At 41.7% G+C, this 15,891-nt stretch overlaps 2 protein-coding genes across 7 annotated transcripts in view; one reads left to right on the top strand and one right to left on the bottom strand.

The window, feature by feature from the left end:
• Positions 1 to 4,049, top strand: part of B3galnt2 (beta-1,3-N-acetylgalactosaminyltransferase 2) — a 33,001-nt gene extending 28,952 nt beyond the window's left edge. Inside the window, exons 9-12 of one of the 3 annotated variants that reach the window (XR_012910406.1) lie at positions 443 to 568; positions 1,265 to 1,424; positions 1,836 to 1,895; positions 3,355 to 3,369. Coding sequence is in view for 2 of the 3 variants with exons in the window: in XM_075970189.1 (XP_075826304.1) it covers positions 443 to 568; positions 1,265 to 1,424; positions 1,839 to 1,895; positions 3,355 to 3,495 (484 nt within the window). In the remaining variant the exon portion in view is untranslated. Of the gene's footprint in view, positions 1 to 442; positions 569 to 1,264; positions 1,425 to 1,835; positions 1,896 to 3,354 lie in introns of all 3 variants that reach the window. The other 2 variants (XM_075970189.1, XM_075970190.1) reach the window with 2 other exon arrangements.
• A 343-nt stretch (positions 4,050 to 4,392) lies between these two features.
• The window catches only part of Tbce (tubulin folding cofactor E), a 40,089-nt gene continuing 28,590 nt past the window's right edge, over positions 4,393 to 15,891 (bottom strand). For 2 of the 4 annotated variants that reach the window (XM_075970187.1, XM_075970188.1), the window contains 11 exons: positions 15,774 to 15,876; positions 14,763 to 14,839; positions 13,186 to 13,281; positions 12,117 to 12,181; positions 11,968 to 12,032; positions 11,295 to 11,435; positions 9,671 to 9,824; positions 7,763 to 7,831; positions 6,360 to 6,419; positions 4,745 to 4,836; positions 4,393 to 4,621 (listed from right to left, as the gene is read on the bottom strand). In XM_075970187.1, the coding sequence (XP_075826302.1) occupies positions 4,529 to 4,621; positions 4,745 to 4,836; positions 6,360 to 6,419; positions 7,763 to 7,831; positions 9,671 to 9,824; positions 11,295 to 11,435; positions 11,968 to 12,032; positions 12,117 to 12,181; positions 13,186 to 13,281; positions 14,763 to 14,839; positions 15,774 to 15,876 (1,015 nt within the window). In that variant the 3' untranslated portion in view covers positions 4,393 to 4,528. Of the gene's footprint in view, positions 4,622 to 4,744; positions 4,837 to 6,359; positions 6,420 to 7,762; positions 7,832 to 9,657; positions 9,825 to 11,294; positions 11,436 to 11,967; positions 12,033 to 12,116; positions 12,182 to 13,185; positions 13,282 to 14,762; positions 14,840 to 15,773; positions 15,877 to 15,891 lie in introns of all 4 variants that reach the window. The other 2 variants (XR_012910405.1, XR_012910404.1) reach the window with 2 other exon arrangements.

The raw sequence follows: 15,891 nt of genomic DNA, 5'->3' as shown, positions 1-15,891 counted from the left end.
GCCTTGTGTGTGTAGGTGCAGGTGCCTTTGCAGGCCAGAAGAAGGCATCAGATCTCTGGGACTGGGGCTACAAGCCGTTCTGAGCTGCCCTACATGGGTACCAGGAACCAAATGTGTGGGACATCTGGAAGAGCAGTACTTAGTCCTGACTGCTAAGCCAACTCTTCAGCACATCTTGGCTCCTTTTTAAGACATCTTCTAATGTGCTATTGCTTTCCTATTTGGATGAACAGACCCACAGTGTGAATGGCATTAAGTGTTCAAAACCAACAAAACAAAAATTATTCCCTGGAGTCATTCCTACACACTTTGGATGTCTCAAACTCGCACTGGATTGTGGTTCTGTGTGCAGGATAAGACACTGAAGGTGCACAGCTGCACAGGCAGAGTATATGTCCTTCCGGGGTGGTGCTTACTTGTATCTTCCTTTTTTTGTCAACAGGACTGTGGAAACCACCAGCTTCGGTTTGCTGCTGAAGACAGATGATGACTGTTACATAGACTTAGAAGCTGTGTTTAATAGAATTGTTCAGAAGAATCTAAATGGACCTAATTTTTGGTGGGGAAAGTAAGTGAAACATGGACAGACATTGACTTTTGGTATACCTAAGTGTAATTAGTTTAGGATGAAATATGCAAGTTATTTTTCCACAAGAAAAATGTTATGAAATTTCTTATTAGTTAAACTATTTTGGATTAGTTTGCTGTCACTATAACCAGAGGTAATTTTTTTTTCTATTGAAAAATCTCAGCCAGGCGGTAGTGGCACATGCCTTTAATCCCAGCACTCGGGAGGCAGAGGCAGGCGGATCTCTGTGAGTTTGAGGCCAGCCTGGTCTACGAGAGCTAGTTCCAGACAGGGCTGTTACACAGAGAAAAAAAAAATCTTAGGTTTATCAGCCAAGAGTCAAAGATGTGCTTTTAGAAGGGCATGGTACCCTGAAGCTGTTGTATGTTTTTTGTTAGACCATGTATGACACATCTTCATAGCCATTATTTTTGCTACTTTAGGAACATTGCAGGATTAGTAAATTGGTGGGTTTGGTTTCATTTGAATATGTACTGAAAACCAGGGTGGGCTTCTCTTAGCTTTCATTAAGAAACTGAGAGCTTACCTAACTAATCTATATAAAGTACCATTGGGTAAATAATTCCTTTCCTTAGATGCAAGAATTTTCCCCTGCTCTATAAGCTTGTGCCTTTGTAGTGGTCAAAGGAATCTAGTAGAAGGATGTGGCCAGCCATCATCTTTGTAACATCTCAGTTTCAGGTTGAATTGGGCAGTGGACAGAACTGGGAAGTGGCAGGAGCTAGAATACCCCAGCCCAGCCTACCCTGCCTTTGCTTGTGGGTCAGGGTACGTAATCTCCAAGGATATCGTTGACTGGCTGGCAGGCAACTCTGGAAGGTTAAAGACCTATCAGGTAATAAGATCACTCACCCAGTCCAATGTCCTGAGATGTCCTTGTAGAGCCAGCTTACTATGGTTGTCCTTTCTCTGCAGGAATCACTCCTTAAAGGATGTATGTATTCCTGCCATCTATCAGACTCTAGTCATGATGTCTGTATCTTATTTGAGCCTGTTTTCACAGCTTTTAGTCTTTATTTGCAAAGTGGAAGAATGTAAATACTTCTGCTAAAAGGAAGAAGCCAAAGAAGCACTTTTTTCCTTCTGACTTGGTTACAGTCTAAGGGACCAAGTGTCCCCACCTATGAGATCCACATTACACTTTAGGCTTATTAGTTCACTGTGTGTCCTGTATCCCATCCCTAGCTTGCTCTTGTACATATGGCTTTGTCTTTAAAACATTAAGAAGTTTCCATTTGACCATGAGTAGGGTGAAGATGTCAGCATGGGCATTTGGATGGCGGCCATAGGACCTAAAAGACACCAGGTAAGCAGGTATGAGGGTGCTGGCTTCACTTCTGAGCTTTTGGAGGTGTTCAAGTGAACTTACATACTGTTCGTCAACCGTAGGCATAAGAATCAGTGCCTTCTGGCATGCCAGCTATGCTTTTAAGTTACAACATTCTACCTCATTATTCCTCAAGTAATTGTCTAAGCTTAAACCAAAAGGAAATACTGTGAACAGAAATTCCTTATCCACAATTAGGTCTTTAGATTTGATCATAAATTCCTTAATAGTTTTACAGTTTGGAATCTGTTGACTTGAGTCTGGACCATGACAGTGAGACCTCTCAACTCCTGACAACAGACTTTAATAGTATTTTATTTGTAAGGGAGGGTGGAGTGAGGTGGTGATGGTGATGCAGAGATCAAAATTGAAAGTAGGAAACTTGGGGAAGGGCAGGCTTTTGCCTTATTTGTTGTATTGACTTCTGGACTCTGGCTGTAGAAGGTACAGTGAACAGGACACGCAGTGCCTGCCATTCAGTCATAACACTTCTCACTCACACAGGAGTACATACCCATTCAGCTCAGCCTGGGTCCTGCTGCTGCATCAGACTCAGCACATCACAGGCTGCTTGTGGAGCTTGTTGATGTGCCGATCCTTTCTTGTGACCCTGGCCTGTAAGAGCCATACAGAGGATATTCACTTTGCCATGCTCAATGGGGCACTATTATTTTTAAACACTTCACTGTCTTGGGCCTTCTGGAACTGAAGAGCTTCTTGGACAGAAAGCTTTGTTCTCTTCCATGTACCCAATGCATGAGGCCCACTCTGCTGCCACTGGTGAACCCCTCATTCTAGGTGTTTTTGAGAGATAGGGAGGGATTACCAGATTCCCTCCAGACACATGCTAGTTCCAGCAGCCTCTACGCCCATTAGAATATCATGGTTTAAAAAGAGTTTCAGGGTTTGTGTTGTCAGATTCCACATTTCTTCATACGTGTTGTTGCTTGCTGAGCAGTGTGGTACTTGGGACTCAAGTTAGGAGTCTTGGACGGCCTGTTCTTACACACAGTGGCAGGAAGAATAATTTTGCTCTCATAGCATTTGATACTGAAATGAGGTGACTTACAAAGAGTTGCAAGCATCCTATCAGAACGGCTGCCACTGCTTTATGACCTCTCTCTAAAAGGGAATATGAAAGCGTTCATCTGTACTCTCTGTACGTTTTATAGAATTTCATGTACTGACTCTTCTGAGAATCTTCATGTAGTTATTTTAATTGACAGTATAATGACTGTGCATATTTCTGGATTAGTTTGACATTAGGTGACTCTTAATCTTCACACTGTAGTTTCTGGGTTCACAGCCCCAGGACTCTAAGGCTGCGGTACTTTCCCCAAATCAGGATCCATCCCACTCACAAATCTCTGGTAGAGTACACTGAAATGTCACACACATATCGTGTCTTGATTCTGTCTTATATTTTGTTTCTCAACAGGACAGCCTGTGGCTGTGTGAGAAAACCTGTGAGACAGGAATGCTGTCTTCTCCTCAGTATTCACCACAAGAGCTGAGCAGACTGTGGGAACTGAAGGAGCTGTGTGGGGATCCTTGTCAGTGTGAAGCAAAAGTACAGTGATCCCCAAAGACCAGGGACTGTAAGTCTGAGGAGACCCTGTGGCTGATATTAAGCTATAAGTAGTATGATATTACCAGTGTTTGCACAGATCTTAATGAATCATCTGATACTGTAGCATAAGTTTTTATTTATAAATTGGAAGATTATTTAATACCAAATTATTTTATAAAAAATATTTGTAACTCCTAATCACTGTTACTAATCAGTAATTATTTCATCATTACCACTTTTGGTTAAACCTGGCCAAATTCAGAAAGTTGTAATAATGCGATTTGAATCTCAATCATGATTATAAAATAGCTCTGCATAGCTCAATTAGGACAGTAAGAACGTAGAATGTACAAAGATGCTGTGTGGTGCTGGGGCCACATATACCAAAGTCTGGGTTGCTGGAAATACCAGTTTGTGGATCTCTGATGTGGGCAAACTGGCCTTGCAAAGGAAATACTGTAATCTGAAGTTTGGGGTCTTGCTTTTAAAAATGTTCATTTACATATGTATCATGCTTTCTCTTACCATTTAATGTATATCCTGAATGTCTCACCTTAGCACTCTCACTAAACACCTCAGGGTTCAGTGTCACAGGGAAGTAGGGAAGGTACTCTGCCTTGCCTGATGTTTACCTAAGCTTGAGGAGGTAGTAATCTGTGGAAGTATAGGTTCAGTGTAGATAAAATGTGGAGAAAAGTATGTTGTACAGATTAGGAGATATGTTTCCTCAGTTTAAGGGACATTTTTCGAACGACCAACCAAATCACTGTAGTAAACTTTTTCAGATAGTTAAGTAGCCCACAGCAAATGTTAACGCTATTCAGATTTAGACTGCTGTTTCTGTTTATATTTACATCTCCACATAATGGAATACAGTAAGCTGTGGAAACAGACGGAGTAGAAAAATCAGTAGTAATCAAAGCCTTTATTCTATATACAACCAAATGGTCCTTTCCCAACAAAACTTCATCCTTTATGAGGGTGAAGTTTTTGTTTCTGGTATACACAACATTCCAGCCGCTAAACTCTTACGGTTGGATTGTTACCATCGCACTAATAGACAGTCTCCATTCTCCACAGAATAAAACTGTAATGACTGTAGGTCATCTCCTAGTTCAATTTCTCTACCCGGCATCTAAAATGAGAACAAAGTGGGGAAGAGTGAGTAGACAGATCTGATGATGCATGTTATACATGCCGCCTCCATTTAAAATCTGTTATGATGGCTCATGGTACTGTGGAGAACTTAGCAACTTACCTTGGGACTTTCATAGGACAGCAGAATTTCTGAAACAGGAATTTTGAGAAGACGTGACAGCAGTCCCTTTACCTTTTGAATTGTCATGGAATCTATCAAAGAAAAGGAAAATCCATTTCTCTCAAATGATGACTGTGTACAACCAGCTCAGCCATGGTCTGTCCTTGAGTCACCCAGCCAGTTGATTCTTTGGCAAACTGGGAAATGGAGCCAATGTTTGACCCAAGTAGTCTTGACAGCGAAATGTCAAGCATTTACCATTTCTTCCTCAATCTGAGTAACCAGAAATAATCACCCCACCGAGGAGGAAAAATATAGGCCTTTGTGATACCTTCCTAATGGGTTGCTGAAGATCCCATGAGTGGGACCTTGAGGACACCTCTCAGCCTTATTTTCCCTCTAGGAGAGAGCGTAGACTTCAGTGGTTGATGAGGTCCCTCCCAGCATGAGCATCTGGTCACCATCAGGATGTGTACAATGACTACCAGGTATGGGAAGATAACTTAGCAAAACAAATGCTATGTCTGTTCAGAACACACTAGGAACTTCTTTCCAAAGACAGTGATGAAGAAAATTAGTTTCTCTGAAGCTTTAGCTGAAAGTACAGCAATAGTGTGGTGTCCTACAAATATCACAATGTAGTCAATTATTTTTCTATAAAAATCATTTTTTTATAAAAGCTGTGTTTTTATGCAACTTGTGATAATAAATCTCTATTTTAGAATAAAACTAGTCTTTTCCTGTTTGTGACCCCCTTCAACAGTCCTACTACCCTGAATGTGCTTGATTAAAACTGCTGTGTCTAGAGGAGTAAGCTGGGTCCCAGACTGAATAAGGACAAGAAGGGGAGGAAGCAGACGAGCTGTCAGCATAGTTTTGCATCCATAGTAAGGACATGATGTGACTACTGCCACATTTCCACCAGCGCCTTCCTTGCCATGAACTGCATAACCATCCTTACATTGAGTAACAAGACGTTAATACACACTGTTAATTTGTCATTATATATTACAAAGCAGTCACAGAAACTGAACTGCTAATTTAAAAGAGAGAAAAAGAAATATTTGGCCCTAAATGGATAGTAGTTCAGGAAATTACTCTTTTGAGTGCAACTAGCCTTCCAGTTCCAGTAGTACAAACTGGAACTAAATCAGTTCCAGTAGTACAAATGTTTTTTAAAGGATTCTGAAAAAAGCATTTTTCTCCCCAAGTTGTTTAAAAGCACTAACTTCTCTCCTGATCAGGAAGTTATCTCTAGACAAGCAAAGTGGAAAGAATCAATCTGGGAACTTAAATACATGGGCATGGGAAGTATTCCTTTGAGGGGCTGAGCATTCAAGTCCTCACACCTGTGGCTGGACACTATCGTGATGACAAATGCCTTTTACTTGGGAGGCAGGTATCTGAGTTCAAGGCCAGTCAGAATAACACAGTAAGATCATGTCTCAAAACAAAAACCCCACATATTTTAATAAAACTGTTTCCAGATAAGCTGAAAGTTTTAGATTAAGCACTAATGAAGGTCTACATAAACTAAAAGTTAACATTCCACCTAGCTTCACCCTAAGCCAGTGCTTCATGGGTACTTGGATAGCAGAGAAGGGCATGCTCTTACCTGGCAACTGCTTTTCTAATACTTTCTGTTCAGGTTTGCTTGAGCACTTTATCTTCAATGCTTTAAGGAAAAAGTTAAAGTTAATAACCACCATAGCAGGGATTTACAGTATGCACGCATGTAGAACTGTGATGCAAAATTAATAAAAACTCAGAGAGAAACTGGGGTTCAACCTGAAGATCAGAAAAGCAAAACAGCCAGCCACTGGATCTTACCTCTAACTCAGTTCAAAATGGCAATCCTGCCTCCAGGAATCTCAGAATGAGACTGAGAGCTGTTTCCTCCCATTTTATAATCCTTTCTAAGGCTGGGATTAAAGGCATTCACCGCCTGGTTTCTATGGCAACTAGTGTGGCAACTGGGATTAAAGGTGTGTTACCACTGCCTCGTCTGTAAGGCTGACCAGTGGGGCTGTTTTACAGGCAAGCTTTATTTATCAAAATACAAATGAAATGTCACTACAGAACTGGATTGTGCCTCTGAGGTAGAGCGTATACTTTGTATACACAAGACCTCAGTTTCATTACTAGCACCAATAAGTAAAAACGTGCAGCCCAAGAGATTGCCAGATAATGCATCAGTTTGGCACAATAACTTGGCTCAGTCCTTATAAATTAATATTCCCATGAAGCTAGAGTGTTGTGGTACACACCTGTAGTTCCAGGCTATAATCCCACCTTGAAAGGCTTTTGGTAGGATTGTCACAAATTCAAGTCCAGTCTATACAACACATGCCAGCTATGAGACTTTGTCTCAAAACAAAAAATCAAAAAGATATTATCCTGGTCCCAGAATGGGGGAGCTTTAGAGGATATTGAGTACAAGGCAGCCTGGGTTTATATACCAGGATCATGTCTCAAACAGCGGAACCAGCATTCTATCACCTTTTCTTTCCCTCCACACTACTTCCTGACAGTTCACCGAGGGTTCTGCATGTGGGACACAGTGCAGGATTCGACATTACAGTGTGGTTTACTACTCTGCTCTCTCTTACACCTAGAAGGCTATTTCACAGTCTGAAGCAGGGGGACATCAGAATGCCCAACACAAACTGGGTGAGTTTGGGATCAGTACTCCCTAAGACAGTGGTTCTCAATTGGTGTGTGTGTGTGTGTGTGTTGTGTTGAACCCTTTCACTAGGGTTGCCTAAAACCATTAGAAAACAGGTATTAACATTATGATTCATAACAGTAGCAAAATGACAATTATGAATTAGCAGTGAAAATAATTTTATGGTTGGGGGATCACCACAATATGAGGAACTGTATTAAAGGGTTGCAGCATTAGGACAGTTGAGAGGCACTGACCTAGGAGAAACACACTTCATCCCTATCAAGCAAGCCATCACCATTTGCTGACACCCAAGACCCCAGAACAAAGCAGGTATGTGAAAGGATTCTTACTTAGCAACTGATTTTTGAGCATGAATGGCTGCTGTGTTTTGAGTTCCTCATCTTCAGGTGCACCATATTCTGTTTAAGAAGAAATAGAAAGGGATGAACAATTAGCTAAAGGCCACAGTAAGGAAACTATGTTAGTATGAACAGAGCCAGGATCTACCCAGCATCACTGATCAATTAGTTTGGGATTAGCCTCCTCCTGCAGAGCTGCTTGTTGGGTGGTTAGGAGAGCTAAACAAGAGTCATCCCTGCCGGGCGCTTGTGGTACACACCTTTAATCCCAGCACCCAGAAGGCAGAGGCAGGCAGATCTCTGCAAGTTTGAGGCCAGCCTGGTCTACAAGAGCTACTTCCAGGACAGGCTCCAAACCTACAGAGAAACACACACACACAGTCACACACACCACAATAGCCATTCCCAAAGATCATTTCTGTGGTTGTATGTTCCATGCTTGTTCTAATAATAGTCTGACTAAGCTTCCCATGCTTTCAAAACCTCTGAACTTTTAACTTGGTTTCAGTTTTGAAAATACCCTTTCATTCAGGGTCCTGAGAAAAACAAGGTATGATCTGGAAAGAAGTCATAGAACCCCATCAGGTTTTAGCCAGTCAAGAGTTTAGTGTCCTGCTGCAGACCAGTTCCTGCACCTGCAACATAGGCAGTGGCTTCCTAGGGACACATCCTAGGACCTCAGTGGATACCTGAACCTGAGTAGCCTTAGATCTTATTTCAATGTCTTTAAGTAACATGTACCTACGATCATAAATTAGACACTGTAGGATGCTAACAACCACACCAGTAAGCTGTGACGGAAGTTATATGAACCTGTGCTTTCAGAACCTCTTTCTGTACTTTCAAGCTTCAGTAAGTCCATTTCTCAGCTTCTCTTTGTATTTTAAGGATCATGTCATGGAATTCATCTGTGTTGGGGGTATTTTCAAGTCAGAACACTTGTCACAAGCACTGACACCTTGGTGGTCTATATGCTGAGCCACTGAATGACTCAGGGCAGGCAACACGTACGGCATGGAATGCTAGGCAGAGGCTGTACACCACACCGCTTAGAATGGTATGCAATTAAAACAATCAATTTTTGGTTTCTGGAATTCTTTGTTTTGTTTGGGCTGAGGGTGGACTAAAAGTGGAACTGTAGAAAGGCTGAACTCCTATCCTGCTGCCCTTGGTCAAGTGGTTTGGGTTTCTCTGCACACACTAGGCAGTAAGAATCTGAACTGTATGCACCTGAAGGCTGCTTAGAACCTTCCCTTCCCTTCCCTACCCTCAAGTGACTCAGAATTTACCTAGATCATCCAGGAAATTGGGCCAGCTAATGGAGTAATTTGAAAGCAATTCCCACAGGCAGCTTGTCTTCCTGAGATAATGTTCCAGCTGAAGCATTTATGCAGTGAGCTGCTTGCATTGGAAATATATGAAAAGAAAAACGGCCTAAAACTGAACCATGGAATGGTGAAATGATGAGATTAAAACAAAGTGAAAAGTACATTGGGACATAAGTCCCAATCCTTTGCTTCAAAGCCTGAGGCCCAGCTAGCGTGCTAAAGAAATCATTGTGAACACTAAGTGCCAAACAAAATAGAACAAGACCTAAGGGTGGGATATGGGAAGAACAAAAGTTTATGTGTGAACTTGCCGTGCTGGAAGCATTAAAAACACCAGCACTTGAGATGATGTGGAGTACTGCCAACCTTTCCAAAACTGCAGGAACCCATGTTGACACTGCCAATGTACTGTCTGTTTTCAACTCGCTGACATGGTGCCAGGAAAGTGCCCACAGTTCCTTCAAAAAGGAAACAGCCCCCCAAAGCAGAAAAGACAAAACACTGAGCCTTCCTGAACTACCATATCAGGGCCCTGTTCCAGCTGGAGTCCCCACGGGCTACCTGGACGTACTGCTGCAGAGAAGCTGGTATCTAGGGTGGGCCAAAAGAAACTCTGCATTTGGCCTGTTTTTGTCTGGATCCATATGTCCGCCAGCCCTTTTCCATTCATTTCCAAAGGCTTTTTGGTAGTCAAGCTCAGCTCCACGCCTTTCGTCTGGAAGAATCTGTGTTGAGAAGTAGAAATGTGTCATCTTCCAGTGAGCTGCTCATGTTTTTACCCAGTCTTCCCTCTGGTGCTCACGCACATACAATAAAACTGTTGCCATCCACACATCCCTGCACTTTTCTTTTCTAACACAACTCACAATTTCCAAATTGGGGATGGTGGTACCTATCACTTAAAGAGAGCTAATGCAGAACTGCATGGAGTTCAAAGCCAGTGCAGGCCAGAGACTCTTGTCTCAAAACTAAAATTCAAAGTAAATTTTTATTTAAGAAAGACTAGTTATTATATAACCCTGAAAACTTATTTACATCCCCAAGAACTTGCACATTCTTCTACAGAACTAATATCCAGGGCCAGCAAGATGCCTTAGCAGTTGATACACTTGCCTTAAAGCCTAATGACCCCTGTTCAGTCCCTGAGATACATATGGTGGAAGGCGAAAACAAACTTCTGCCAAGTTGTCTTCTGATCTTCATATGTGCACTAGTATGCACAACCCTTTTCCTCCAAACAAGTAAATGTAATTTGATTCTTTAAATTCTACCTTTTTAATTTTTTTTTAAAAAAAGATTAACTTTGTGGGGTTTTTTTGTTGTTGTTGTTTTTTTTTTTTTTTTTTTTTTTGGTTTTTCAAGACAGGGTTTCTCTGTGGCTTTGGAGCCTGTCCTGGAACTAGCTCTTGTAGACCAGGCTGGTCTCGAAACAGATCCGCCTGCCTCTGCCTCCGGAGCGCTGGGATTAAAGGCGTGCGCCACCACCGCCCGGTAAAGATTAACTTTGGATTTTTGTTGCACTTATGTATTGCACCAACATGCCTATAGTGTCTGAGGAGGCCAGAAGAGAGCACCCCATCCCTGGGAACTAGAGTTACAAATGCTGTGGATCTGTAACAAATGCTCCTAACCACTGAGCCATCTCTCTGGTATTCTACCCTGATAATATTTGCAGGTGCCTGGGTTCACCTCTCGTGTGTGCTATAACAGCTGAAATTTCAGTGTGCCTAAGCCTCAAAGCCTCACTGTTGGGAGCAACAAGGAGAGAAAGAGACGTGCTCTGAGCCTGTGTTCTTTCTGTTTCTTTCCAAGGATACGGGATAAAGCGGCTAACACTACCCCACCTTATCTTAAATGACCACTGTTGTTCAGGCAGCAAAGTAACAATGATTTGGCACTGACCTAAATATAACCTTTTTCCCTCCAAGGACTTGGCAGAGAATCCCAATAAACAAAACGCATCTGGTCATCACTTTGTAATATCCAAATGTAATTTACTGTTACAGTTTTTATTACTTATTTTCTAGTTTTAAAAAAAATTAAAACCTAGTGCCATGGCACACATGTAGTCCTAGCTACTCTAATGGCCGAAGCAGAAAGGATGCTGAGTCCACAAGTTGAGGCCAGTAGAAGCAACAATGAGACCTCCTCTCCAGAAAAAAACCAAAGGGTGTAGTTAGGGTCCTAGTGCTTACCTCACTTCTGTTTAGGGTCTTCAGCTGACCAATCTTGGCAATGATGATTTCCTTTGCTTTGTTTCCTTCAGTCAAGGGGTTTCTAGTACAGGACAAAGCCTGTAGGCTCTGTAATTTATCTAGCTCATTGATAAATGACCACTGAAGCAACAAAAGGAAAAAGGAAAAGCAACATGTGTCAGAACACATCTCAGATTACTTGGCCTAGCACATAAAGGTAAAATTGCCTTCCATCTGAGGTACCAGGTGCACTGGACACCAATACCACCCATGTGAACTTAGTGCTGTTCTACATCTGTGTAAATAAAAGAACTCTAACCCCGAAAAGTTTCGCTTTGAGGAAGTATTATGCTTTTGTTTTAATGTTTTTTTAAGACTTATTTTATGTGTATGGATGTTCTGTCTGCATGCCTGTCTGTACACATGTGTGCAGTGAGCAAGGAGACCAGAGGAAGGCATTGGATCTCCTGGAACTGGAGTTACAAACAGTTGTGAGTAGCCATCTGTCTTTTGGAAATTGAACCTGAGTCTGCTGCAAGGGCAGCCAGTGCCCTTAACCACAGAAAGCCATCTCTCCAAACCCCTAGTTTAACTTTGACAGAAGAAACCTTCAAACTTCGTGTGCAAGCAAAGACAAGCAGTATTGTGCCCTGCACACTGAGGCAGTTCTTACGTCTGATATTTTGTTGTCATTGACTACGAGGTACTGCAAGGACGGGAACATGGATGTTTTGCACCCTAGAACAATAAAAATAAAACTGCACAGTAGGAATGAAAGAAATAGCTAACATAGGAAGAAGGGACATTAATAATATTACTTACCAATTCCAGCATCTGGAAAATGTATAGAAGAAAGTCCAGTGTCAGAAATAAGAAGGTGTTCTAATCTGAAATTAAAATGTTACATTTGATTACACAGGACACTGAAGAGTTCTGGGGTATCTACTAGACTAGCAAGTCTTTTCCTCCACCTTAGATTTCCATCCTATTATGAAACACAAGGTCCAGAAGGAAGGCTGACACTGATTTGTTCTTCCACATGCATGCCCCTCTAAGATTATGGAGTGCGTCCTGATCTGTCAGGGGCTAAGTGGGTCTCAAAAGAGGTAGATGGGGGTCTCACTTCCCCAAGATTAACAAATGGAGATGTAGGTGTCACCACCAGGACCAAGTCTGCAGCTACAAATGATCTAGTACCTAGGTCCACATAGTATATGAGGGACAAGTACATTCTCCAGATGAGTTCAAGTTGAAATTTTCCAAGGGACTTGCCCAGTTTAGAAACTATAATTTCTATCTATTCAAAAGGTGCATTTAACATATGACAGCTCATTCATTGATTGACTGGTGGTAGCGGCACACTCTTTTAATTCCAGCACTCAGGAGGCAGAGACAGGTGGACCTCTATGAGTTCAAGGCCAGCTTGGGCTACAGAATGAATTTCAGGACAACCAGAGCTGTTACACAGAGAAGCCCTTGAAAAACTAAACAACAACAAAAAAGAAAATGATACGAACTTTAACAGGCAAATGTAGGTGGAGGCTGCTCATTCATTCCCAGATGCCCAGACCAGAAATAATCACACAGAAACTATATTATTTGCAATACTATTTGGCCAATAACTTAAACATATTGCTAGCTAGCTCTTATATCTTAAATTAACCCATTTCTATTAATCTGTGTACCACCATGTGGTTGTGACCTACCAGTAAGGTTCTATCTGGCATCTTGTCTCCTGCAGTGACTACATGGCTTCTCCCTGACTCCTCCTACCTCTCCTCCTCTGTCTGCTTGGAATTCCTGCCTTGCCCTATTGTGCTAAGCCACTGGCCAAAACAGCTTTATTCATTAACCAATGAAAGCAACACATAGACAAATTTTAAGGGATTACCTAGGAAGATATGCTATGAGGCACAGCTGATTTTCATCAATGCCTGGGTTAGAGGAAAGGTCTAGTAATCTCATCTTCTGCAGGACGTTCGCTGGCCTGTATGGAAAGTACAATTTTCTCAATATGGACTAATCTCTTTTGTTTTCAAAGTTAGAGGCTTAAAATAAATGTACCAAGAGTTAGGGAGGAAGGCAGATGGATTTGCCCCCCCCCCCAAAAAAAAGAGGATGCTGTGTTGAAATGTTGGCAAAATCTGGGTCCTTATCCTGCCTTTGATAAAGGAAGATGCCTCCATAAATGAAACCATTCTATACAACAGTCTTTACAGTCTGAACCAACTCAAAAATTTCCATCCTTAACTTTCTTTCCCATAGTTATTTAATGATTATCTAAAAAGGGAGATGATGGGCCAGACAGATGGCTCAGTTGGTAAAGGCATTGCCACACTCTAGTACAATAGCAGATATTACCAATTAAAGATCCTTCATTTGCTAGACACAGCTGTCCACACCTGCTTTCCCAACACGCAGGTCGTAAAGGCAAGGCTGAAGGTCATACTTGGCACATAACTAGTTTGAGGCCAACTTGGGCTATATGAGACCTTGCCTCAAAACAAACAGGACTAACAAAATGGCCCAGGAAATAACAGTGCTTGCTTCACAAGTCTGGCAACTTGAATTCAATCCTTTGAGCCCACAGTGGAAAGACAGAACCCCCAAAGGTTGTCCTTCACCCACATACCCTTGAATTCACACATAAAATATCACATACATATACATGTATACACACAATTATAAATTAAGAAAAAAAATTATCATTTACTTACTTTAAAATTCTTGCAATACTAAAAAATGAACTCAGCAGCTAAAGGGATGGTTCAGTGGTTCAAAGCATTGGCTGCTCTTCCAGAAAATTGAGATTTAATCCCCAGCACCCACATGGCAACTTACACCCTTTTACTTCAGAGTCCTAGAGGACCAGCTATCCTCTTCTGGCCTCCTTGAGCACTGTGTATATGTGGTACATAGATATACATTCAGGCAAACACTCATACAACACATAAACAGTGTGTATCTTAAATTTTTAAATAAAAATTAACCTAGGGCTTTGCACATAGTAGGCAGATGCTCTACCATTAAGCTAAGCTACATCCCTCAGCCCTTGGTTTTTATGAGATAGGGTCCTCCTAAGTTATATAGGATGGCCCTGTCCCCACCCCCCCAAAAAATAAGGAAAACAAAGCGTCAGTACTCCAACGAGAATCAGAGAATCCAATACATGTAAGGAAAACTAGTAAATTTTAATACTTAAGTTTGATTGTCTATGAGAATCTAATTTATACAAAGCTAATAAAAATCAGATATTTAATCAAATATTAAATTCAGATGTCTTTGATGAGTTTCCTTTGGTTTGAGTAACATTTCAGTTGACAATCTAATCTGTAATACAATGAATGAGTAAGGAGTAACTATTACTATAATTCATGCTTGCAAACCTTCATAAAAGTTAATTCCCAACCTGAGACTTTATTCAGAATAACCGAATAGCAATAGAATCACTGAAGCAAAGCCCATTACCTTTCTGAAATGGAAATACTGTTAGACTTGAGATAGAGTTCCTCGAGAACTGGCCATGAAGGGGCACAGCGCAGCACCTAGAAAGAAAACTGAACTCAGTGTCTGGCAGCCTCTTCTGGCCATGCTCAGTCACATCACCAGGGGAACTCCTGCCTTACGGACAGGTCATGCAAGCTGTACTCAGGCACCAAGTAGTGGTGCGGGAAGATGAAGGGCCATGTTGAAAGACTACTGGTAGACACACTTCCGCTACTATTAACCTGGCAGCTGAGTCAGCACCCAGCTCAGGAAGTGTTCAAAGGAGCTGGGAATGCTGATGGACACCCACCTGTCTAGTGGCCTAAGCATAGGACAGGATGTGGTACTCACCTTCTTGGTTCTGATACCACTTGGGCATGTGAAAGCTATGCTGAGCACATAAAACTCTCCCCATCAGTTCTTAGGTCTTTCCCAGTAAGCCTCATTGCCACCCCCATACAATTGCTAAGTGCTTTTCTGCCCCAGGCTTGGCATGCAACAGAAAAGGTAGATTGTCCAAAATCTGAGGCCAAGAAAAAGACAGAAACAGACGTACCAAATGCAATATGCCAAGGACACCTGTGGCTACTCCTGAACCAACCATACTAGGACAGTGGGTGACAAGCCTGCATACAGGGAGGTGAGACTCCACTTCATGATCTGCCCTAAGAACATCTGTAGGGAACCTGGGGGAGCCAGCATTATAGCTTTTAAAACTCCACATATTTGGTGCATGCCACTGTGAGCATCCATGTTCAAGACTCCAGAACAAACAAATGAGCTAAGAGACAGGGACAGGCTGAGAAAGAAACGTAGATTACCAGATCAAAAATCCTATTTCACCAAAGGATTACTTCTCTCTGTAATGAAGTGTAGAACATTCTACTGTTTGGATAATAGGGTAACTGAAATGAAACCAGTTAGTCTTCAATTCACTTTTAAAGCAAAACATTACATTCACTTATTAATGTGTAATAAAGCAAATATGATTACCTCAGCCCATGTTACTCCCATTTTATTTAGGACTAAAATCTTCAGATTAGAAAACGTTCCAGCTGGAGTTGGTGAGTCAGAGGGAAACTGTAGTTTATTTTCACTGAGAAGAAAAAGA

This window comes from Microtus pennsylvanicus, chromosome 4, assembly GCF_037038515.1.
Source record: "Microtus pennsylvanicus isolate mMicPen1 chromosome 4, mMicPen1.hap1, whole genome shotgun sequence".
Taxonomy (NCBI): domain Eukaryota; kingdom Metazoa; phylum Chordata; class Mammalia; order Rodentia; family Cricetidae; genus Microtus; species Microtus pennsylvanicus.
This window is presented reverse-complemented; position numbering and strand designations above follow the sequence as displayed.